The sequence below is a fragment of the Papaver somniferum genome, chromosome 1 (genome assembly GCF_003573695.1).
Source record: "Papaver somniferum cultivar HN1 chromosome 1, ASM357369v1, whole genome shotgun sequence".
In the NCBI taxonomy this organism is placed as follows: Eukaryota; Viridiplantae; Streptophyta; class Magnoliopsida; order Ranunculales; family Papaveraceae; genus Papaver; species Papaver somniferum.
In genome coordinates this window covers 63,081,894-63,105,593 of record NC_039358.1, presented here as the reverse complement: position 1 = coordinate 63,105,593, position 23,700 = coordinate 63,081,894, and the positions used below count along the sequence as shown (strand labels likewise).

At 37.5% G+C, this 23,700-nt stretch overlaps 2 protein-coding genes, 1 long non-coding RNA gene and 1 pseudogene across 5 annotated transcripts; 3 read left to right on the top strand and 1 right to left on the bottom strand.

Moving 5' to 3' along the window:
- Positions 1–4,030: 4,030 nt before the first annotated feature.
- Positions 4,031–5,869, top strand: LOC113323531 (UDP-glycosyltransferase 91C1-like). Its single transcript, XM_026571881.1, has one exon. It carries the CDS (start codon positions 4,220–4,222, stop codon positions 5,867–5,869), a length of 1,650 nt encoding a protein of 549 aa, XP_026427666.1. The 5' UTR covers positions 4,031–4,219.
- A 482-nt stretch (positions 5,870–6,351) lies between these two features.
- On the bottom strand, positions 6,352–9,197 carry LOC113323451 (annotated as a pseudogene).
- Positions 9,198–9,237: 40 nt separating this feature from the next.
- Positions 9,238–12,031, top strand: LOC113289205. 3 transcript variants are annotated; one of them, XR_003330920.1, is made up of 4 exons: positions 9,238–9,365; positions 10,724–10,853; positions 10,937–11,402; positions 11,709–12,031. It is a non-coding gene; the product is annotated as an uncharacterized LOC113289205 (long non-coding RNA). The 3 variants fall into 3 exon arrangements; XR_003330917.1 differs by having other exon boundaries at positions 9,239–9,365; positions 10,937–11,412; XR_003330919.1 differs by lacking the exon at positions 9,238–9,365 and adding an exon at positions 10,011–10,193 and having other exon boundaries at positions 10,937–11,412.
- Positions 12,032–12,123: 92 nt separating this feature from the next.
- LOC113323377 (CTD small phosphatase-like protein 2-A) lies at positions 12,124–16,945 on the top strand. Its single transcript, XM_026571701.1, has 2 exons — positions 12,124–12,176; positions 16,405–16,945. The coding sequence occupies exons 1-2, from the start codon at positions 12,124–12,126 to the stop codon at positions 16,943–16,945; spliced, it is 594 nt and encodes a 197-aa protein (XP_026427486.1).
- Positions 16,946–23,700: the final 6,755 nt, after the last annotated feature.

The following is a 23,700-nucleotide window of genomic DNA, read 5'->3' as shown; positions in this document are numbered from 1 at the left end:
AGACGGAAATTACCTGAAATTAATACAAAAGCCACTTGAGATTAATGAAGAAAACACGACAACCTAGATTTTGAATTTGGTCAACGTCGCCAGAAAATCGTTCTTTAAAAGGCTCTTGACTTTATCAATGGATATAAAAAAAGAGGATTTCAACCTATTGTTATGTAATTGGTGTTTTTAATGGTTACTCGGCTAATCAAGTTCTATTTCAATGGGATGAGATAGTCAATAAGTAATTGCTTTGCACTTTCCGGGAGGTTTTTGTTATCCTATTACTCCTGTAAATACTTTTTTCTTTTTAATATATTTATCCTTTTTATCTTAAAAAAATAAATAAATTACAATATAACTCGGCTGGACCGACAAAATATTGTATAATTCTTTACATTAAATACTACATCAAATTAAACATTCAACCTTTATGATGCAGGGATTATAAGAACTTTCAAGATACATTATCGTCATCGATTCTATCATTGTTTATTAAAGGGTTATGAAACAAGAGAACCAAATTCCGAGAAGATTAATTTTTAGACGCGATAAACCTTACAATTTCAGCTTAGAAAAAAGATATTCGTTCAATGGATGGCACCGCATCAGAGAATTCAAGTAATATACTAAATAATGAGAGAAAATTTTTGATGGGGGCGAAATTGGATGGGGGCATGGGGGACTAATGAAACACCGACATCTGGCATTAACTAATCAGTCTTCTGATTTTTGCACCGAGGGTGATTAGGGAAATATAATCCTTCATTAGTTTTTTTTTCTTTTCTTTTTATACCGATGAAAAAGAATCTGAAAGAATCATTCATGGAACAGAAAACATGTCTCCACATGTGATGTTAATTCAGGATAACAAGAATACCTAATGTTTACACGATTTCTCGGATTCCATCGAATCCTTTGAGTGGTACTTTTTCATATTAATGAAACCCGAATCGTCATAGTCACCAACCACACAAACCATTGCAATTGCATCATAAACAGATCTTTGATATTCATGATTTTGGTTATTTTTGGACCAATACCAAACCATACTTTTACTTCTAAAATATAAAAGACTAATGTGCTTGCGATTGGTCCTTGTAACAACAAAAGCAAATAAACAGTTGCTTCCATTTAGCCATTGAATCTTATCAGCATCGCCAACAGGGAAAGAACCAGAAGTTACTTTTTTCTTCTACATTTAGCCATTGAATCTTATCAAATCAAACTGAACGATTTTTGTTGTTGGATTTACATGAGTTTTGGGACTATCGAAGTCTGGGAATATCATTAATAAAATTAGTAAATCTTTAGGTTTTTCTAATCAACCGAAGAATTACAATCTTAAGATTAAGATTAATACTTTTCATATCCTAATTTTTAGCACTTTCAAGAAAGATTTATTAGTAATGAATTCCTAAGATACCTTGTTTAAAAAATTAACTAACTAAAATCAGTTAGTTAAGAACGACAAATGGCGGTGTTTCATTAGTCCCCCATGCCCCATCCGATTTCGCCCCCATCAAAAAATTTCTCAAATAATGAAGGCACTAGAGAACTTCAAACCTTATTCAAGTGATTGAATTATCGCAATGGAATGGATGTTGAATACCTTTTAAAATACTCTAAAGAGAATACTATTTCAAATTTTTTACCGACAGGAAAATAATTGAGAATACCATGGGAAGTAAGGAAAGTGATGATGTGGAAGCCGAAGACAAAAATGTGGTTATAGAGCCACCTTCACGTAAAAAAGCTACCGAAACTGTGAAGACATTGAATAGTTATTTTATTGCATCACCAAACGACAATACCAAGAACTCTTCTAATGTTAAGAAAAATCTGAGATGATATTCAATGTGACATAAATTTAAAAAAGAAAAAACAGATCACAATTGAATCATTATTTACCAAATTTACATAAATATAAAAAGGTAACTTTATGTAAATTCGAGAGTGATTATAAGCAATATATCGTAAGAAAACCTATAGAAAGTCTGAGTTTTTTTATTAAGTTCATAAATACCGCCTCTTTAAAGAACACAAAAACAAGCTCCTCACATAGGATGGGTCACTCCATTCTTAGAGTTAACAGGGGTCCACTTGTTGGCCCCGTGATTGGAAGTTATGTGAGAGGATTGTTTTGAGTTGTCTAAACAGATGATATATTAACTTAACACCTAGTCCCCGATTCAAAACCCACGAAATTTATTAATCTGTTATGCCCTTTAATTTACGGCGGATTAATTCGTAAGGGGGTGTAATGTAAGTTTGGGTTCTGTACTTGATAGTGGTGGAGGAAAGGCCTTCTCTAGTCTACGGTGGGTAGGTAAGCTCCCATTTCTCTGTACAATTTGTTTTCTGTTTTTGCGGTATTAGCCGACAGCTCCGCTGAGAGGCATATGTCATAATCGAAAGGCCGTGTGGTACTAACAAACAACTCCAAGGATTGAAATACAAAGACGCCCCGTTTTTTGTTTTGTGGAGATTCTAACTTTTGTGTTGAAACATTTTCCAACTTACCCCCCACCCACTATCCTGCCTCTCGTCCCGAGTAGAACTGAGAAAGTGCTGCCTAGATGGCTTGGCTCATGTTAAAATGAGATGAGAATTGCCTAATTCTTCCTTTGCTGTTTGTGCTGCTCACCAAAATAGCATGTGGAGAAATTTAGGTACGGGTAGATTTGTCGTTTAAATGCAATTTAATATCTCTCAAATATTGTGCCGCATCTCTCCCTACACATGGCAGACTATACGTCCATATATCTCCAACATTTCTATACGCTCCATTAGGGGTGTAAATAATACCCGAAAATACTCGGCCTGCCTGTACCCGCCTGACCCCGCATGTACCCGAAGTAGCCCAAAGCCTGTTATGGCCCGTTATGGGCCACCGGGCCTGGCCTGGATTAATTTATTGGGCGGTCTCGGGCTTTGCTATTAATTATGATGCCCGGACTGATACCCGGCCTGAAAACCTTCTATGTGCCATTAATCATTTAATATCCTCTTAAAAAGACTTAGAAGTTACCATTTTATAATTGTCAATTTTCTGTCAAGAAAAATAAAATATATAGTTGTTTTTACTTATAATTAGCCTTTTAAAAACATTAATGGTAATAAATTTTCTTATTAGAAAGTTTATTGTACTCTAATTAATTATTTATTATAGGCTGAAATTAAAAGTTTGTCATTGTAATTTAAATATAAAATAATACTATCATTTACGGTATGCAATGTTAGAAAGGAAAGGATATTGTATTAAAAATAAATACATTTAATACCATTCATTCGAAAATTTAAATTTAAAATAAAAGAAAAAAAAATTCAAAATAATGGCCTGGCCCGATCTGGCCTGCCCGTATAAAAACGGGCTTTGGACGATCTTTGGGTAGCAAATTATCTACTTTTACCCGGCCTGCCCGGCCTGAATTTATTTACGGACTCACAAATGTTAAGCCTGGCCTGACCGGCCTGTCTTAGTTTTTGGGCCGGGTGGCCTGGCGTGCCCGAATTTACACCCCTACGCTGCACATGGATGATGGACCAGCAAGTTTAATGCGTTCCTGTCATTCTCCCCATCACGTAGCGTCCGTTGCATGCAACTGTTTAGCCGGAAGTTATTAACATCCCGCGGGCCATCCGACAAGTGGGATTGTGAGAGAGGGGGTGGGTCCCGCCTTTAACCCACTCCCAGCAAATCCGCCGGGTCGGGAGATCCCTGTTTTTGTGTCTTGTGGGATGGACCGCCGGACTGTTTAGCACCAAGAGATGGTAACATAATCTGATGCAGTAAATTTTGAGTAAATAAGTACCAACAAAAATTGCTTAGGAGAAAGGAGACACAACTAGTGGTGAAAATGGTGATCTCATTGTACTCCAAATTAGTCACGCGGTAGTCCATAGATAACAACTCCCCACTCCCCAGCCGATCACAGAAAAAATGACGACAAACTTTCTATAAAAAGATACAATATTCGTTTACATTTAAAAGTCTTGTTATGTTTTACTTGTTTATTACATTATTATTATTACTACTAGCAAGATGTACGTGGGATTTCACCAAATCTTTTGAACTCATTATTACGTCTTGCTAAAAGTGATATTAAAGATGCACCCTAAATACATATACACTTAGAAAATCTTGTCTATATATGAGCTTTAGGTGCATCTCTGTAAGCATCATTTCATATCTCTTCATCCCTCCCTAGTCTTTTCAGAGCTTTCCATAATGGCTGAGCTCAATAAGAAACCTCTTAACATTGTTATGTTTCCATGGTTAGCTTTTGGTCATATCATTCCTTTCCTTGAGCTCTCAAAATGTTTAGCTCAAAGAGGTCACAAAATTTCATTCATTTCTACTCCTAGAAATCTTCAAAGACTTCCTAAAATTCCTTCACATTTATCTCATCAATACACTCTAGTTACACTCCCTTTGCCTGAAAATGAAAACCTGCCTGAACATGCAGAAGCCACAACAGATTGTCCTCATGATAAAATCCAGTATCTCAAGGTTGCATTTGATGGCCTTAGTTTACCATTTGCTCAGTACTTGGAAACTTGTGACACTTCACCTGATTGGATCATTCATGATTTTGCTCATCACTGGTTACCTCCAATTGCTGCAAAGTTCGGCATTCCGTGTGCTTATTTGAGTGTCTTCAATGCATCGTCTATGACATTCTATGGTCCGCCAGCAGTTTTGATGGGTGAAGATGGAGGTTCCAGATCACTTCCTGAACATTTTACTGTTCCTCCTCCATGGGTTCCATTTCCTTCTGACATAGTTTTCCGTCCATTTGAAGCCAATAAGGCTTTTGATATCGTGGAAAATGCTTCTGGTGTGTCCGACTCGTTACGGTTCGGGAGTGTTCTCAAGAACACGGATGCTGTGTTCGTTCGGAGCTGTACTGAGTTTGAAGGAGAGTGGTTTGAGCTACTTAAAAATGTCGTGTACAAGAAGCCCGTTATCCAAATGGGGAGTATGTTGCCTCCCTTGCCTTCAGAGGAAGAAGAAAAGAATGAAGCTTGGGTGGAAATAAAACAATGGCTAGAAAAACAAAAGGAAGGATCTGTTGTTTATGTTGCACTCGGTAGTGAAGCATCACTAACTCAACAAGGAATGCACGAGTTGGCAACCGGATTAGAATCGTCCAATTTGCCTTTCTTTTGGGTGATAAGAAAACCACTGGGTTCAACTCAGGAGGATTATTTTAACACGATGTTGCCATCTGGGTTCGAGGACCGGGTCAAAGATCGTGGAATTCTGTGGAAAGGTTGGGTGCCTCAGCTTAGGATTTTAAGTCACCTCTCAGTTGGTGGTTTCTTGACACATTGTGGTTGGGGTTCAACTACTGAGGGTCTTGGTCTGGGAAAACTTCTGCTTCTTTTACCTATGCTGTATGATCAGGGATTGGTTGCTAGGTTGGTACATAGTAGGAAAATTGGTCTGGAGATACCTAGGGATGAACGAGATGGATCGTTCACGAGGGAATCGGTGGCCGAGTCATTGAGGATTTTAATGGTGGGTGAAGAGAGTGAGAAGTTTAAGATCAAAGCTAGGGAAATGAAAGAGGTGTTCACCGATATGGAACGGCAAAATGGATACATAGATGATCTTGAGCGCTTCATGATAGATTATGGAAATGGCAAGATTAATGCCAGTTCAGCTGTCGTTGATACCACTGAACCAGAAACTGCATTTACTGATGATGTTGAGTGCCATCTAAAAGAAGATATGGATGCCAAGATCGATGGCACTGATACCAATATCACCACATCTAAATTTGAAAAAATAGATGTCAGTGTCGATGCCATTTCTAACATCACCAAGTCTCCAACAGTTAACAATGGCATGCTGAAGAAATTGGAAACTGCTTAAAATTGTAGCTAATCAAAAGCTTTAATAAGGAATGGGTGGAGCTTACTCAGTTTATTGTTTTCTGTTCCTCCTTTAAATGACTGGTTTGCTAGTTGTTTTTTTACTAAGATCTCTGGTTTGAGAACTTATCTCTGTAAAAAATGCTCTGCAGTAAGATATGAATTTGAAAAAGTTTCTGTGTTGTTTCAAAGCTAAACAAACCGAACAGGAATAGAAATGGAGATATCCAGGGCAAACCTGATAACATGATTCTAAGTTTCTGTGTTCTTACAGTAACTATCATTATGTTGTCTAATAACATGATTCTAATTTTTATCTTGTCTTTTTCTCTTACAGTAACTATCATTATGTTGTCTAATACTAAGATAAATACTAACATATCATGAATCAATAGCCTCAGGTACCCGTATCTCAAAAGTTTCCACGGAATCATGTAGCTGTAAATTTTAAGGCTATACAACAAACTAGAAAGATGACTGTTACAGAAATCCAACGAAATCACATTCGCACTACCAGATTAATTGTCAATATTGTGTTGTGCTAATACTTCACAAGAAAGTGAAACAAAAGCTCAGCAAGCATCACCAATTTTCAATAAGTTCTCACACTCGCATGTTACAGAAATCCAACGAAATCACATTCGCACTACCAGATTAATTGTCAATATTGTGTTGTGCTAATACTTCACAAGAAAGTGAAACAAAAGCTCAGCAAGCATCACCAATTTTCAATAAGTTTGTTTTATCATGCAGTAGAGTGTAATCACAATGAAGGAAAAGGAATGGAAGACTTACCAATCTTTTGGATAATCAATGCGAGCAATTTTTGAGATTAGAACAGCCAACTGAACAGCGATCTGCTTTGAACAAAACAAAACAAAACAAAAAGAACAATCAAACCCAACTAGGTTTATCTTCTATCGCAGGCTACACCAAATACACAATAACACTAAACATTGAAATTAGTATACATTACTTGAAAGGTCTTAGAGACGGCAAAATTAAAAAGTAAAACACAAATCGATAACCTTCCCATACTTTGTTTATAGAAACACACAGATATTTAGAATGCATAGATAACTGTTTATTTCAGCATATGCTGGGATTAGGAAGCTCACGCATTGCGCAATCTAGTAGCTCCAGTTGCCTTGCAATCAGCTAAGCTGTTCATTATGCACAAGTTGCCCCACCATTTTGCTTTGTCACAACACTTAATGATATAATTTCTAGGGTAAAGTACTCAACTTCTCGACCAATAGGATATCCAACAAACTAACCATCAGGATCCCATTCTCAATCTCACATTTACAGGAACTGTAACTTGAGATTCACTAATGATTCACATGAACAGCTGCCACGGTTGACACCGTGGTCTCAACTCCACAGACACTAGGACCTCTGCAGATCTTGTAGCATCCCTTCTCTCCCCAGGTTCGTCCCCATGAATTCTTAATGATCCAGTATGGTTTCTCCTTCAAGCGGATGGGAGAATAAGATCCAGAACCATATCCTACCAACAATACACCGTGATCCAGATTTTTCAAGCATATGTAAGGACATGAAACACCTCCAATGTAGGTTTGCATGAGACCAGTGTAAGTATTATGGTTTATGAGTGTATTGGTTTTGCTTATATTGGTATTCATTGAGCTAACTGTACGAGCTCGATTTTATAATTAAACTTACCTGCAAGAGGACCGCTTTTCAGGAGATTGACAGCAATTTGATCTTTGTCGATAGAAACGACACTGAAATTCGCTACAGATGCAGCAATTTTTGTCTTGTCAAATTTGCATTGACCTCGATCATTTCCAGTGTAAGGATAGTCTTCCTCGCGTTGAAGTCCACCAGCTTTGAGTGTATATTCGAATGCACTATTCATCAACCCACCTTTGCAGCCTGAATCACATGAACCGGCTTCTGCTGGATCACACTGGTCAAATACAAAATAAACGAAGATTGAATTACCATCAGAGGAGAGATTAACAATCTTGGACTTCAAACAACCCAAGTTAAAAAAAAGGAACTCCATCGAAATTGTTTTGTTAGGCAGCACACCAACTTCGAAATTGCTTGAATTTACTATAGAGTCAACTTCTAAGTCATTTACTTTTCATGATACACCGGCATATACATACAAATTGCGCGTAAAAAGCTACAGGCCAACGACATGCAGAAATAACACTCAGACCCTAGTGTTCCGTTAATGCATCTAAAGAACATGTTGAAGAATTACAATCAAGTTAAGACAATAAGCAAATGCGGCAATTGTTGAAGTTACAATAGAACTTGGAAACTACCCAAACCAATGCAGCATTCAAACAAAGTTAGAAATTGTGTGACACTCGCAAATTACTTTGGCCAACACAAAAGACCCATAGCTTGAAAAACTACTAACACCTCTCGCCGTAAGAAACAGTTTTAATAGCTTAATACTGAAACCCATTGTTCTTTCTATAATTGAAAGCCAAAACAGATTCGTCATTGTTCACTGCTGCTAATTCAATTATGGACAATCAGTTTTCTCTTTACATTCTGATTCGTAAACATAAAACAGAGAATTCGGACAAACAGACTAAACCTTATTATAGCCATAACAAATTACATCAAATTGAGGAATTTTTTCGGAAGTAATTACTAATAAGAACCCAAATTAAATTGGAAATAACCACATAAAAATGTACTGAAGAAATAAATCCCAAACCTCATGATCACAATCAACTGAGTTGTTGCTCACTGAGGCTAACATGTTTCCCTGTAGCAAAAAAATTAGCTCCTTCCAGTGCTCCAGTTGTACTAAAAGACCAGCAAGACCCACAAGTACCCTACAAATCACCAAAAACAAACAACTAATTAAATCAAACACTGCAAATTCTAACCCAATCAAAACAAATTAGGGGCATCCCATTTCAACCATACCTGATTCTTAACATCAGTAACAGCACCATGATCTCTCCAAACAAAATCTGTAAGAAGATCATTAGTTGGAAGAATCGGAGCTTTCTGAGCATCACTAGGACGTTTCAAGCTCCTCAACCCTAAGACAGATTTCCTGAATTCAGTTGGTGTTAAATCAGAAAACTGTGCAACTCCATGAACAGCAGAAGAAGAAGTTTTTGAAGTGACGCTCTGCTTTTTGAATTAAGTCATCGTGGTAGTTGTTAGAAACAACTTGACGAATCATAATGTCTTCTACTTCACCATTAGTTCTGATTTTGATTCGATGGAATGTTTTGGGTCAAACTTTATCCTGTTTTTTTAGGTGTAAGGTCAAACTTTAGAGCGAAAAGAGCCGATGGATGGCCGATGGTTTGTATTTCCAATTCCATGACCTTCTTTTCAGTTTCCTTAAAAAGAAGATGGCTGCCCTATAAATACACACTTGACAACTCTAAGAAAGGATCACGAATAATTGTGGAGAGAAAGAAAAAATATATAAAAAAAAAATAAAAAAGAAGAAGAAGAAGAAAGCAGCTAAAGGATGTCCAATCGCAAAGGTATGCTAATTTGATTTAGGTTTCCTTCTGTTTTTCGTGTATGCAAATTTAGGATTACCTTGGATATATGCTTATATGCAAGTTTATGATTCCCTCTTGTTTTTGTTCATATGAATGATTATTTGCTAATTTAGGGTTCCCTTTGGCTATGATTTTGTGTATGCTGATTCAAGATCTTGTTTTCCGTTTTGATACGATTATATGCCGATTAAGGGTTTGCTTTTGTTTTTACGTATTTATCTTCGATTTTGATATCAGTCTGTCTATTCAAATCTTGGATCACTACCTTTGATATGATTATGGGACTAAAAAGTGAAATTCATCGAATATTCTCTTATGTTTTACCTTTGATTTATGGGCGGCAAATTAATAAAGTGTCCTGCTTCGAACCATATAATTAATAAATCGGCCAAGCTTTTAAATTCTTTTAGAAACTGGCCTTTCTGTTAGAGTTGATACCTGGGCCCACCAGATCGGTCAGCTGTGTTGAATAAGTCAAACTCGGTAGGAGAATTTACGACTGTGCCCTTGCCCATTTAAAGACCCGTGTGATGTAATCTCTCACCACACTTTCTCTTTCGTCCTCTCTTCTCCCTCGTTCTCTTCTCCGAGTTCTGAAACTAGGGTTAGGTATTGAAGCTGTTTGAAAAGAAAAAGAAAACTGATGTTATTGAAGTTGTTTTTGTTGAAAACATAGATGTTAGTGAAAGACCAGAGTGTATTTGGAAGAAAAGTTCTACATATTTAGGGATTCAGAGATAGTATGAATTGATGTTGTCGACGATCTAACAAGTGCTTGCATTAATGGGTTTCTTTTGATGAACATAGGTACGATCCTGAAACCCTAAGATTTCCGTTCACACTGTTTTATTTTCTTCTTCTTCGCTTCTATTTATAGATCTTGTCAACATAAATTCTTTCTGTTACTTTCCGATTCTCTCTTTTTAACTGAATTTGATTGATTCGTTGATTTTGGGGGTTTGCTTCGGTTTCCAGTCTTATATGTATTCTGTTGATATTTTGGCCATGGGTTTTAGGGATTAGGTATTCAAAATGCTTGAATTGCACCTTTGGTGTCTGTAGTTAATGATTCTGTTTGTGGGTTTCTTGAATGATGATATTTTAGCGGTTCTAAGCTGATCATATTTTGTTGTGAATTCTAGGGTTTATGGGGTTTAGCTGTTTTTGGTTGCTCATTTGATGAAATTAGTGTTTATGATTCTCTATTCCTTCAATTGGTAGATGACATTAACTGTTTTCGATGTTGGGTTTCGCTTGTTGCAGTTGTTCTTGCTAGATAATGGTATGATAACCTCATGCTTGCATATGTTGATGACTTTGGTGTGTAATGGTTGCAGGGTTTTCGAAAGGTTGATTCAGAGAAGTGGGAATTTTCAAATGAATGGTTTCTAGGAGGACAGAAGCACCTACTGAAGAATATAAAGAGGAGGAGACATATTTTTGTGACAAATATCGCCAATTACTTCGGTCCGTTCATTTTAGTAATTTAGTCTTCATTTAGAATGGCTTTTCTTGAATTAAGTTTCTTAGTTCTGCATCTCTCCTTTCAGGTTGGCTTCCCAAGGGTGTTACAAGTGTGATTTACGGATTCGGTCCTACTGATGGTTAATGGTGCATTCACTTCTGATCATATTGATGTTGCCAATGTTTGTTTTCCTACATCTGGCAATTAGTATATCGTATTTTAGATGATCGATATTCATACAAGGGCTGAAGTAAGTTCTCGCAATCCTTTTTATCTGACAGTTCAAAGTTATTTCGATATCTAGGAGATGTTTGTTTTTCTACATGTAGGACAACCAATTAACATACTGCAGTCTAGATGGGAATCGTTTTTTTTGTATTTTACAGTATCATTTTGTTGAAGGAAGATAGAATGTAGCTTGAGTGTGCAGCGGAAAGGATTAGGAAAACTCTTAATGCAGTTGGTTGAGTGCCTTGGATATGAGAATAGGAAAGGTGTTGTTATATTATCTGGTCATAAAAGAAATGTGCTTTGCTATGGATTTTACATAAGTAAGTTAAGGTATGTCATATTGTCCAACGTACCTTCTATGATCAGTTTGTAATCTGTGTAATGATGCTAGATGCGTGCGCCACTTATATGTTGGTGATCCTGCGCCACTCATATGTTGGGACGCATGGTTTATGAATGAAATGGTTAATTTATATTTTTTAAGCATAATACCAAGTTATGGCATTGAACCTTTTAGTTAGCTGTTTTTGGTTGCTCATTTGATGAAATTAGTGTTTATGATTCTCTATTCCTTCAATTGGTAGATGACATTAACTGTTTTCGATGTTGGGTTTCGCTTGTTGCAGTTGTTCTTGCTAGATAATGGTATGATAACCTCATGCTTGCATATGTTGATGACTGTGGTGGAGTTGCTAAGAAGAGAAGATTGCCTGCCACCCTCGGGAAGCATAGAGAATTTGCAAAATGAACTAGTTACGGTTGCGATGGATACAGTTGAGCATGAACCTGGCGCTGGAAATTGATGTTGAGGTTGAAATGTGGAAATGTTACTAACCACAACAAATGATTTGAGATCCGTTTTCTGATTTTTTTGTGTTTAAGAAGACAATATTTTTTTCTTTTGTAGACTTGAATTAATGCTGAATCAAAAGTGGCAGGTTGTTTATTAGTACATTTGCAGGTTACATTTTCAGATTGTTGAGTTCCTTACATATAGCATTAAGTTGTAAACTTGAATGCATAATTCTGTTTTTTGCAGCAATGAAGACTTCATCTGAGACCCATTTAAAACCGTCACAATCTGTACAAGTGAGGTATGCTATGATCTGTTGAGTATGACAAATACTATGGTTCTTCTCTGCAGGGCCTAATTTATATGAATGAAGCTGAATCTGACCGTTACAAATCCGACCGTTGCAATGAGTCACCGAGTTGACTCGATACTGGTTTGGTTACGAACTCAGACGAGGGTTAAGTCGTCTTTTACCTAGCAGGTTAACTGCCACATAGCCAGTTAACTACCTAAATCCGTTTTTTGAAAAAAACGGGATGGAAAATGTCAATATCGGCCAGTTTATATAAAGATTCAAAAAAACGGCCAGTTTCTTAAATATGGTTCAAAAAGGTGGTTACTTTATTAAAAAGCCCTTGATTTATTCTGTCATGCCATAACTTTATGTTTATAATTTTGCAGCAGCAGCAAGGGCTTCCACCAAATCAATCAGAAGGTCATGTGGTCTCGCGCATAACGGCAAAACTAGTTCTAGCCCGCCAAACAAAATCCAGGAAAAGAGCTGTTGATTTTGGACTTGGACGAAACCCTCGTCCACGTTAGAAAATCACTTCAAGAATCATATTCACACTCATTTCCTGGAGTAAAGTGCACTTATTAATGGCAACTGCAAGATGAAACTTAGTTTATATAAAGACAACTCTCTTTATTGATGTTTAGAAAATCTCTCAAAACTAAACACAAGCTCTAATCTTGCTCATATGATCAACCACAATTTTGGTGATCATATATATATATAGAACTATGAATTCCTTTTCCTAGTCCTATTACCTTATTACATGTCTTTCCTTTTCTTAGAACTAGATGACTTCTAATTCCCTTAGGATTGCATCAATTTCCTAATCTTGTCCTAACCAGCTTGTTAGTGACTTCTATGTTGAAGTTTAACCAACATTCTCCCCGTTAAGCTTCAACCTTACCCGTGACATATCTTGTACTCCAATCAATTGTCTCATTTCTGCAAACTTGATCCGAGCTAATGCCTTTGTCAATATATCTGCTTTCTGCTCAGTTCCTGGTATGTGTTCAACGTTGATGATCTCCTTCTCGATACATTCTCGTATGAAATGATACCTTTTGTGAATGTGTTTCGTCTTCCCATGAAACACTGGATTTTTAGCGAGTGCAATTGTAGACTTATTATCAATCTTGATAAGAACTTTTTCAGATTCTCTTCCTTTGATTTCACCCAACAGTTCTTGAAGCCATATTGATTGTTTAGCTGCTTCTGTTGCAGCCATAAACTCAGCTTCACAGGATGAGAGAGCTATTGTGTCTTGCTTCTGTGAGCACCATGTGATAGGTGCATCTCCTAGGTAGAAAATATGACCTGTCGTACTCCTTCCATCGTCTTGGTCAATATTATGACTGCTGTCACTATACCCAACAATTCCTTTTGATCCTCCTCGACCATACTTCATTCCATAGATGATTGTTCCTCTTAGATATCTCAATATCTGCTTTATTACGTCACCATGAGACTTGCGTGGACTCTGCATATAACGGCTTGCTACTCCCACTGAGAAATCCAAGTCTGGTCTTGTGTGTAACAAGTATCTAAGGCATACAACATTTCTTCTATAACTCGTTGGATCAATCTCAGCTTCTTCTTGTGCCTTTGAAACTTTAAGTCCAAACTCCATTGGTATCTTAGTTGGATTACAAGTTTCAAGTCCTGCTTCTTTCAGAATTCTCCTTGCATAAGCTTCTTGTTTAATCTGAATCCCATCTGGCTTATCAACTAGAAACCAAGTCTTGTTTCTGTTGATTGAAATAATTTCTTCTCTACATGATTGTGTCCATTTAGTCGAGACCTTTGCTTCCTGAAAATTCCTTGGTTCATCATTAACAGAAAGTAGCATAATCTCACATTCTTCTGCGGCTTGAAGAACATAATCCTCCAGATACTGTGGCTTTTGTATCTGTCTTGTTGATTTTCGCAGTGGAATGGGTTGAGTTATTTCATCGATCTTCTCTTCTTCTTCTTCTTCTTCTTCTTCTTCTTCTTCTTCTACTACTTCTTCGTTATTCTCAGTGTTTTCATTATTCTCTTCTTCTTCTTGATTAACATCATTATTTCCATTGGTATTGATGATTATGGGTCCTTTGCCTTCATCAATTACTTGACCCCATCTCATGTGAAACATTCCTGGATCCCTACTTGGTCCATCATTAGTTTCTTTCCAGTTCCAGTTTGCTTTTTCATCGAATACCACATCTCGACTCACTATCACTCTTTTCGTTGTTGGATTGAATAATCTGTAAGCTTTGGATCCAGACTCAATTCCTAGATTCACAAGAGTCTGAGATCGATCATCCAGTTTCTTAAGAGTTGCAGAATCAACTTTTGCGTATGCTTTGCAACCAAACACTCTTAAATGATCTATGTTTGGTCTTCTCTTTCGCAAACTTTCATATGGAGTCATGTCTTTCAGAGATTTCGTAGGTATCCTGTTTATTAGGTATGTGGAGTGTCGTACAGCTTCTCCCCATAGATAATTAGGTACCTGCATAGCCTTTAAAGAACTAAAGCTTATGTGTCCTAACCTTGCGTTCCACTTCCATGTCTGATCTTCCAGTCTCATATTCATACACAATGGCCTTCCAGTCATGAGACTTATCTTGTAGAGTCTATTCTGTGAGTGTGAGACTCTACTAAAAGTCTTCCACTTGGGTCATGAACTGTTAGATAATCTTGTCGCATTCTAACATCACATCCAACTTCTGTAGCTTGCCCTCAACTTAGAATGTTTCTTTGTAAGTTTGGGATGAAGTAGATGTTTGTGACAAGATTCTGTTCTCCGGTCTTGCTCTGAAATAGAATTGATCCTTTCCCTTCAATTTCTACATAAGATCCATCATCAAACTTCACTTGTCCTTTGATTTTCTCATTGAGTTCAGAAAAGTAGTGTCTCTTACCAGTCATGTGATTGCTGGCTCCATTATCTAAATACCAGATTCCTTCTTCTCCATCCTTTGATTCGTAGTTCTTTGGTATTAGTTTCCCTTCGTTTAAGAATACAACTTCGTGCATGAAAAGAGATGTATCTGCTTCCCTTGTTTCATTCTTGTTTGTTTCTTCCATCTTTTGTATTCTTTCAGGGAATACAGAGGAGAAGTGTCATGGTTTATCACATCTGTAACAAATAATGTTTGATCTATCCTTCTTTTCTTTCCCTTGGTTTTGATCATTCTGACTTGTTGTACTATCTTGTGAGTTAAACCTTCCTCCCCTTCCTCGGCCTCTGTTTCCTCTTCCACCTCTTCCACGACCTCTTCCTCTTATCGCAGAGTTTTGTTGGTAAGAGTTTGTGTACAATAGTTTTCCTTGAGTTTCTCCATTGTTTTCTTCATCAAGGATTCTTTCTTCATATGCTTTCAATCTTCCAATTATATCTTCATAGCTAGTCTTCTTTAAATCTAAGACTTGTTCGAGAGAAGTTATGATATGAATATACTTGGATCTTGGTAAACTATTGAGAAACTTCTTTACCAGTTTATCTTCATCAATGGATTGTCCAAGTGACGCAGCTTTTGAGGCTATCTCTGATAGCTTTCCTGCAAAGCTATCAATAGTATCAGTGTCTTTCATCTTCACTCTTTCAAATTCAGACATTAAGGTTTGCAGACGGGCTCCTTTAACTCGATCAGCTCCGAGATTACGTGCCTTTATTGCATCCCAAATTTTCTTTGAAGTTTCCTGTTCACCAACTTGTAAAACAAGACATTCTGGTATTGCTTGAAAGAGTAATCCAATGGCAACATTATTTTTGTATGGGTCCAATATACCAGGATCAATTGTTTCCCAAACTTTGTAGATTTTGATCAGTACCTTCATTCTCATGGCCCATACTGTGTAGTTTGTGGCGTTGAGGATTGGAACCTGTATTGATGGTGGCGTGAACTATTTTGCACCCACAATGGTGGTTTCGTTTTCCATGGCTCAGAAACACGCTCTGATACCAATTAATGGCAACTGCAAGATGAAACTTAGCTTATATAAAGACAACTCTCTTTATTGATGTTTAGAAAATCTCTCAAAACTAAACACAAGCTTTAATCTTGCTCATATGATCAACCACAACTTTGGTGATCATATATATATAGAACTATGAATTCCTTTTCCTACTCCTATTACCTTATTACATGTCTTTCCTTTTCTTAGAACTAGATGACTTCTAATTCCCTTAGGATTACATCAATTTCCTAATCTTATCCTAATCAGCTTGTTAGTGACTTCTATGTTGAAGTTTAACCAACACTTATTATGTCTATTTGAGGCCGTATGTTCACAAGTTCTTAGAAAGGGTGTATGAGTTGTTTAATGTGGTCATCGTCACTGCAAGTGACCAAGAGTATGCAGATCAAGTACTCGATTTTCTTGACCCTCAAGCCAAGCTGATTATTAGACGTTATTATTGCAATTCAGGTTCATATTATCATGGCATCTATGTCAAGGATCTACGCAGACTTGGGGTCGATCTTGCTAAAGCTGTATTGGTTGATAATTGTTCAGATAATTTTCGCTTACAAAAAGACAACGGTATTAAGATTCAAAGCTGGTATTTTGACCAGCAAGATAAAGAACTTCTTGTACTACTCCCTTTCTTAGAGAGGTTAGCTGTTTCAGATGATGTAAGGCCTATCGTTGCAGAGAGATTGGCTCATTGCAAGAATGAAAAGAAATGTGGTTGCAAACAAGAAAAGAGCACTGAAGCTCCCAAGAAGCCCGTAAACAAAAGCAACAAGGAAAATGTGCCAGTATCATCAGGAAGGAAAAATCGGGGATAAGTTGAAGTCTGGGAAGATTAGCATTTATTTCCCCCTCATGTTATTACTATCAGTTTTTTTTTTTAAAAAAATGACTCATCTCTGAGGAGAATTTGAACATATGCTATGTGTACTATGTTGTTTGCGTCTTAACACTGTTTTTGTGATTTCCAAATTTATGAGCTGCTTAAATTTTTCATAAACACTATCTTAAACATTAGGTACGTCATGCAATTCCGATTATTGGGGCTGGAAGGGATTTAAGGGATTGTGCACAAACCAAGGTAGTTAATATCGTGTATCGGTCTCGTATCGGCCGGGTCCGATACACCTATACAAAAGATAATATCAGTTTTTATCGGTGATACATCATTACAACTAGAATCTCAAATATTTATAAAACCATAGTAAAAAATAATAAGAATCATAATATATTTCGAATTTTCAAAATATAAGGTGGTTTACCATCTAGAGTTGTGATTGTTGTCCCATTATGCCGGTAAATCTTTCATATTATCCTTCACTTTTATATTTTACATTTCCCTTCCTTGCAATCGAAATATTGTTTTCATCTTATATTCTACCATATAGTCATTGATTTTATATCGTAAATATATTAAGACTTTTTACCTTCTCCAATTGACGTTGTATTTGTTTGTAAAAACTAAATGCATATTGATGAAAAACGATATTATCAGTGTATAAGTAAAACCGATATATCGTCTATATCGGCATGTACAACCGATAATTATCGCTCCGTCTTTGTATCGCCGATATTTTCAATATCATATAGGTATTTTCCAATACCCGATAAAAACCTCTAATATCGGCCTGTACAACCAATATTGACTACCTTGGCACAAACTGGGTCTAAAAAAACTGCAGCATTATGTTTTCCTATTTTAAAATAAAAATAAAATTGGGTCAAATGCCAAAGGTTATATTAAAGTTTAAACCCGAAATAGGTTTACTACCTACAAGCACATGTAGCTAGGAAAAGAAAAAAGGAAAAATCCCCCACCCCCAACCTCACCCCCGATACTGACGAGTTTCGATCTCAGGTCGCTGGTATCATCATCCAACGACTTTACCACTGTACCACAGTGACATCTGCAAAAACCATATGAGTCCCACATCTGTCCAGGTGTGGTATTCCCAGGTGCATTATACAAAAAATTTAAATAAAGAAAAATTACAAACAGGAATGGTCGAAGTTGAACCCTTGACTTCAGGATTTACTAGACCACTATTCCACGCTTTTGTTGTTATTTTGTTTTCCTATTAATAATAAGCTTCTTCAAGTGTCGGAAAAATTTGTATGCTCGTTGTTAGAGCACTGCTCGGTCGAACTCGCAAGCGTTGCTATCTCAAGCTTGTTTGTCAATGTTAGTGATCAAAACTATAAGTCTTGATTTCTAGTCTGCTTATAATGATGTCTCGGACTAGGATAGATTGTTTAGTTGAGCCTTTGACTTCACGGCGTTTATCAATTGAAGACGAAGAACTACTAAGAAGAGCTTGTGTAATTTCATCAACAAAAGGTATGTGGAGACTAAAGCTCATCTATCACTTGGAAAATATATTTCTACTCTATCTCCTATATTGAGACAAAAGTCGTATTACTATATTGTTGTCGATTATACACATTTGAGATTTCAAGCTGAGTTTATCTCGCTTACATATTTCTCGAAATATGTGTTGGTAAGCTTTTGCTTCAACCAAGTTCATCTTATATTCTTGACGAAAGTCAAAAGATGATCATGTGAAAATCGCCGAGTAACATCTTACATGGATTGTGTATCATTTGGTATAGACTTGGAATCACATGAACTGTAATGCACATCTAGAGATCATAACAATAAACTAAGGTAATTGAACAACGATAAACGATTAGAACCCTAGGTTGAATCAATAAGAACGCGGATAAATTGAGTTTAGGGATAAAACCTGATTCTCTGATATAATCAATAGATTATAAAACGTAGTAAAAGTATATAAAAGTATGCCCTCTTTGGACGATATAGCAACCTATTTATACTAGAAAGAAAGTACTAGAAAGAAACCTAAATAAGGAAAACTAATACTCGGACAGAGATTCCCTTTCTTAAGAGACAAACTAGCAAAAGTATCCTAAAATAAAAAACTCTGCAGAGACATATTATTCCCCTGCATCAACCACCCCAGCTTGAAAAAAACTCGGCTCTGACGAGATTGCTGCGGCGGCTGCAACATATACTTGTGGGTGACGCCGTTTCAACTCTTCTTCTGTTATCCATGTGTAGATGGTGGATTTTCGACAAGGGCTAAAATCGTAAACTTATAATTATATGAAGATCTGATCCAGCAATAAGACGTGAGTATTGAGACACGGGTCTCTCATCGAATTCTCAACGGAGAGTACTTTCTCTCAGAGTACATGTAGATATGTAGGCTCACGACTGGACAACGACATATCTCATGAATACTGAACACTTTCAATGATTATTTCTATATAGTATCACGAGATGGACGGCTCCTAGACAGCTTGCTCTGCTAGTATAGAGCGATAACGTCTTCAGGAACAAACAACGAGTTTACCCTGACTATATAAAGGATATGACTTACCGACAAGCTCATATCGGGATAATTAATGCTCCTAGACAGCTTGCTCTGCTAGTATAGAGGCGCAAAGTTAATTATTCCTAATTAAGATTAATTCTGCCGTGACATTCACTACTGAATTCCCAGAATAATCTATTATTGCTCCTATTCCATGGTTGAATCCACGACTGGTCCCATGGAATGGCAATAACAATTGCTCATATTCCATGGTCGAATCCACGACTGGTCCCATAGAATGGAAATAAACAATTGTTCTGATTCTATGATCGAATCCACGGCTTGATCTCATAGGATAGCAATAACTATATTATCTCATTACTCCGATTTCATGATCGAAGCCACAACTGGTCTCATAAATGGTAATAGATAAAACTTACTTACTCTGATTCTATGGTCGAATCTACGATCCCATGGAATGGTAAAGCTCACTTTTATTCTGAATTCGTAGTCGAATCCTCAGCTGATCTTATGAATAATAATAACATCTTATTACTCAGTTTTGTGAATTATCACCACCGAATTCCACAATTAGTAATAAATAATCAACAACTGGGCGTCTGAGCTACCTCTAAGTAAGCCCCGATTCAAATGGTGAAGGTGTATTCAATAACGATACACTAACAGTCACCGCACGAACGAGTATTTCAAAATACAACGAAACGATGAACCAATGCAAAATAGGGAAGAAAATAATAAAAATTAAAAAATATTGACCAGGGTGCTGGGATCACGGACATACGACCGACCGTGTCGTGGTCAATTCCACGCCAGTTTTATATTTTTAATGCATTTTTATTATTTTCCACGATTTGATGAAAATTCTCTCATTTTATCAAATCTCCTTCGTCTCGAGGAAACTCCTCAGTTTCATGGTTTTCATAAATTCGTAAAAAATAATATAAATTAAGGAAAGAAGTGTGGGGCGTGACTGTTGGCCAACCGGCCATGCCTTGGTCCCAGCCGGCCCCACACCTCACTGTTCCTTATTATTATTTTATTATTTCTCTAATTTCATGAAAAACTCCTTGATTTCATGGTATTTTGCACAAATCATCAAATAATAAATAAAAATATGAAAACTTGTGGGACCGAACCACTAGCCGGTCGGCCGGCCATGCCCTAGCCGGTCCCACGTCCCTTGTTTTATTATTATTTTATTTTATTTTTCCTTGATTTCATGGTATTTCTCCTATGTAGTCGCTCCCTTCTTCGTCACATGGTTAAAATTCTGACGAACCATGAATTAATCATCAATTGATCAAATTAGGGTTTCTGAATCCAAGGATCATCATTCCAGATTCCAACCTTAATAATTTTACGACGACCTCATGGTCATTAATTTCATTAATTATGCTCGGTTCAACGACCAGTATTCTAATTAATATTTTTGGTACGCTGCCAATAATCCATCAGATGAGCAACACATGCTCAGACGATCAAATATTCAACAATTCATCCCATGAGCAACACTTGCTCAGATGATAAATTTGCTCAAACCAAGGAATATTTGTTCAACAATCAATATTCAACGATCCATCGAATGAGCAATACTTGCTCGCTTCATCGTAAGAACTATACCTCTGTCTCATGACATGTTCAACTCATGAGTTTCAGAACATCATGTTCAACTCAGCAACTACATGGACTCATTGTCCCATCAAACCACGAAGTCATCAATTGACTAACATACCACGAGACGTCAATCGTGTCACTTTGGGGGATATCACTTAGGGTTTTGGTCTGGCGGTCTATGGCACGTGTGTTCAAACACACGATGGAATGTGAGCAAGTCGTGCAATCAGTTGAGGAATTCACGAGGTAGTGGGTGGAAAATCGACCAAGTCTCTACACGTTGAGCAACTGGTTTCAAACACGATCTCCACTTCCCCGCTCCTTGATTCCATCAACTGTCACACTTCATGGGGTCATGAGAAATATAAATAAGTCTCTGAATCATGATTGAGGTATGAGCATCAACAGTATCATCAATCTCACGTCTCATCGACAACACGAGATCATCAACTCATTAATTGAGCAACTACTCTCAATTGAGCAATTTCAATCATTCAGAGCTTATCATATTCAGAATTCACACACCCACAATCTTTGATTACCATTGATTCCACACATTTCCCAGCTTCCCTCCTACAGATCAACCCATCCTATCTTGTGACCGAATTTACTCTGGAACGGTCATTGTCTTGATTTAGGCCGGAGTACTACAGATTGATCTCTCGAATCTAAAGCACTCCCTTTGCAGCGGTGCATCTGCGTGAGGTTTACCATTTCGCTCGGTTCGAGAAGTCTCCTCCGTACGGTCGTCTCCTCAATTCCTTGAAAACCAGCAAATCGTTTTCCCCCATCTACACATGTACTACTCTTAGTTGTCTTTCCAAGCCATATTACTAAGAACTGTTGATATGGATTTCCACGTCGGGATCTAGTTTCCTTTACGTCAAGTACCTCTTGGATCACATCAGGTGGGATTTCCACGTCGGAATCTGCAAGACGTTATGAATGGTAACTTCACCGCATTAGTATTTTACCAAGTGGTTGAATCTGACATTTCTCTGAATCGATCACTGAGACGTTCATTGCTGAGATGATGTCCAAACATGGCAAAGAACACTTTGGGAGTTTCTACATAGCCTTGCAGGAGCGTCCATGTGTGCCACAAAATTAGAAAGCTCTGACTTCTGCACAAGTGTTGAATCCCACTGCTGCAACGAAAGGAATGCTGAATCAACAGAAGAAAGTCGGGGCCCAGACGATCAAACCTAAGACATGCTCAAGGGGTATGACGCTTCAACGCTCAATCATCTAAGAAGCCTTCAAAATTGTACTCCCAATCAAAGAGTACACCTTCGATAATGGCGCCTCTGGCTTCAACACAAATATCTCGACACTGATTCAACACCAGCACGGCACTACATTCGATAAGTCTTCATTATCTCATTATAAGACTTCTGAAGCAGATGCAACATCATTCACACATGAATGTTACCAACTCCTTCAACATACACTGGGAAACCTGAGGTGATTCCGTGAAACTTCATCGACGGGACTTCTCTACATCACAAAACCCTACATGACTGAGGAACTTGTTCCCTTCACCGATCTAGAACGGAGATTTCTGCTGCTATCTTCCACAACAACGTGGATTCACTTACAAAGACGCTTCATGATACAGTCATGCTTTCAAGAGCACTCAGGTTGAACTCCCAGTATACCGGATTCTCAACTCACTAACTAGTTCGTGAACGTAAAAGGCTCACTGGATGAAGGAACAAAAATTATATCTATAATCCTTTTCGGTCTTTAGAGCAACTTCAACCATGGTATCAACATCAACAATAATCTCTAGAGGAACACTATCCATGATCTTAGCATCGATAAGGATATCTGGAGCATAATAATTCATGGTCTCAGCACCAACAACGGTCTCAGGAGCAACATCCTCATGACAAGGCTCCATCAACTAACCATTCTCTGAAGTATTGCTCGAGGAAACGGACTTCTCGAAGCACTAATTATTCATATCAAGGCGTGTAGACATGAAATATGCTCACATGAAAGTCTTTCTGAAGATTGCACGATGGGCGGGCACAACACCAAAGTCTTCTACAAGATGTTCTCATCACCTCTACAAATGAGATACAACATACTTCAGCAAATGGGTTTACAAAAACGTACCAACGAGTGAGGAATGAGACAATACTTCCTCAACAAAAGATGTTCGTCTATGTCTCTTATACAACCTACCAAAAGGGCGCATCAATCGGACGTACGAGCTGAAAGATATGGCCTTTACCGTCAGGTCTACGAAATCTGAAAAATTTGTACGGGATTAAAAATTACAAATGTGCACGCTTCGTTGGATGACCTCTACAACTCCAAATTGAGTGATTCTTGTCTCATGGGATAACTCAGTCTCTTAGCTTCAAAAGTTGGGGTCAAGCATCAAATTCCGACGTCGTATGAGGTTCCTACATCTTCCAGAGCGTACAATATGCAAGCAGCAATTCTTAGACGGTATTCATGACTTCCACAGTCGATCGGTGTCCACCAGGTCTTTCCACTAAGTACTTCATCAAGGTACCTCCAACTTCGACCATCTAGGTCTTTACATCAATTTTTCTACCTGGGTCCTCTATCCAAGTCTTGCCAGAAGAAGA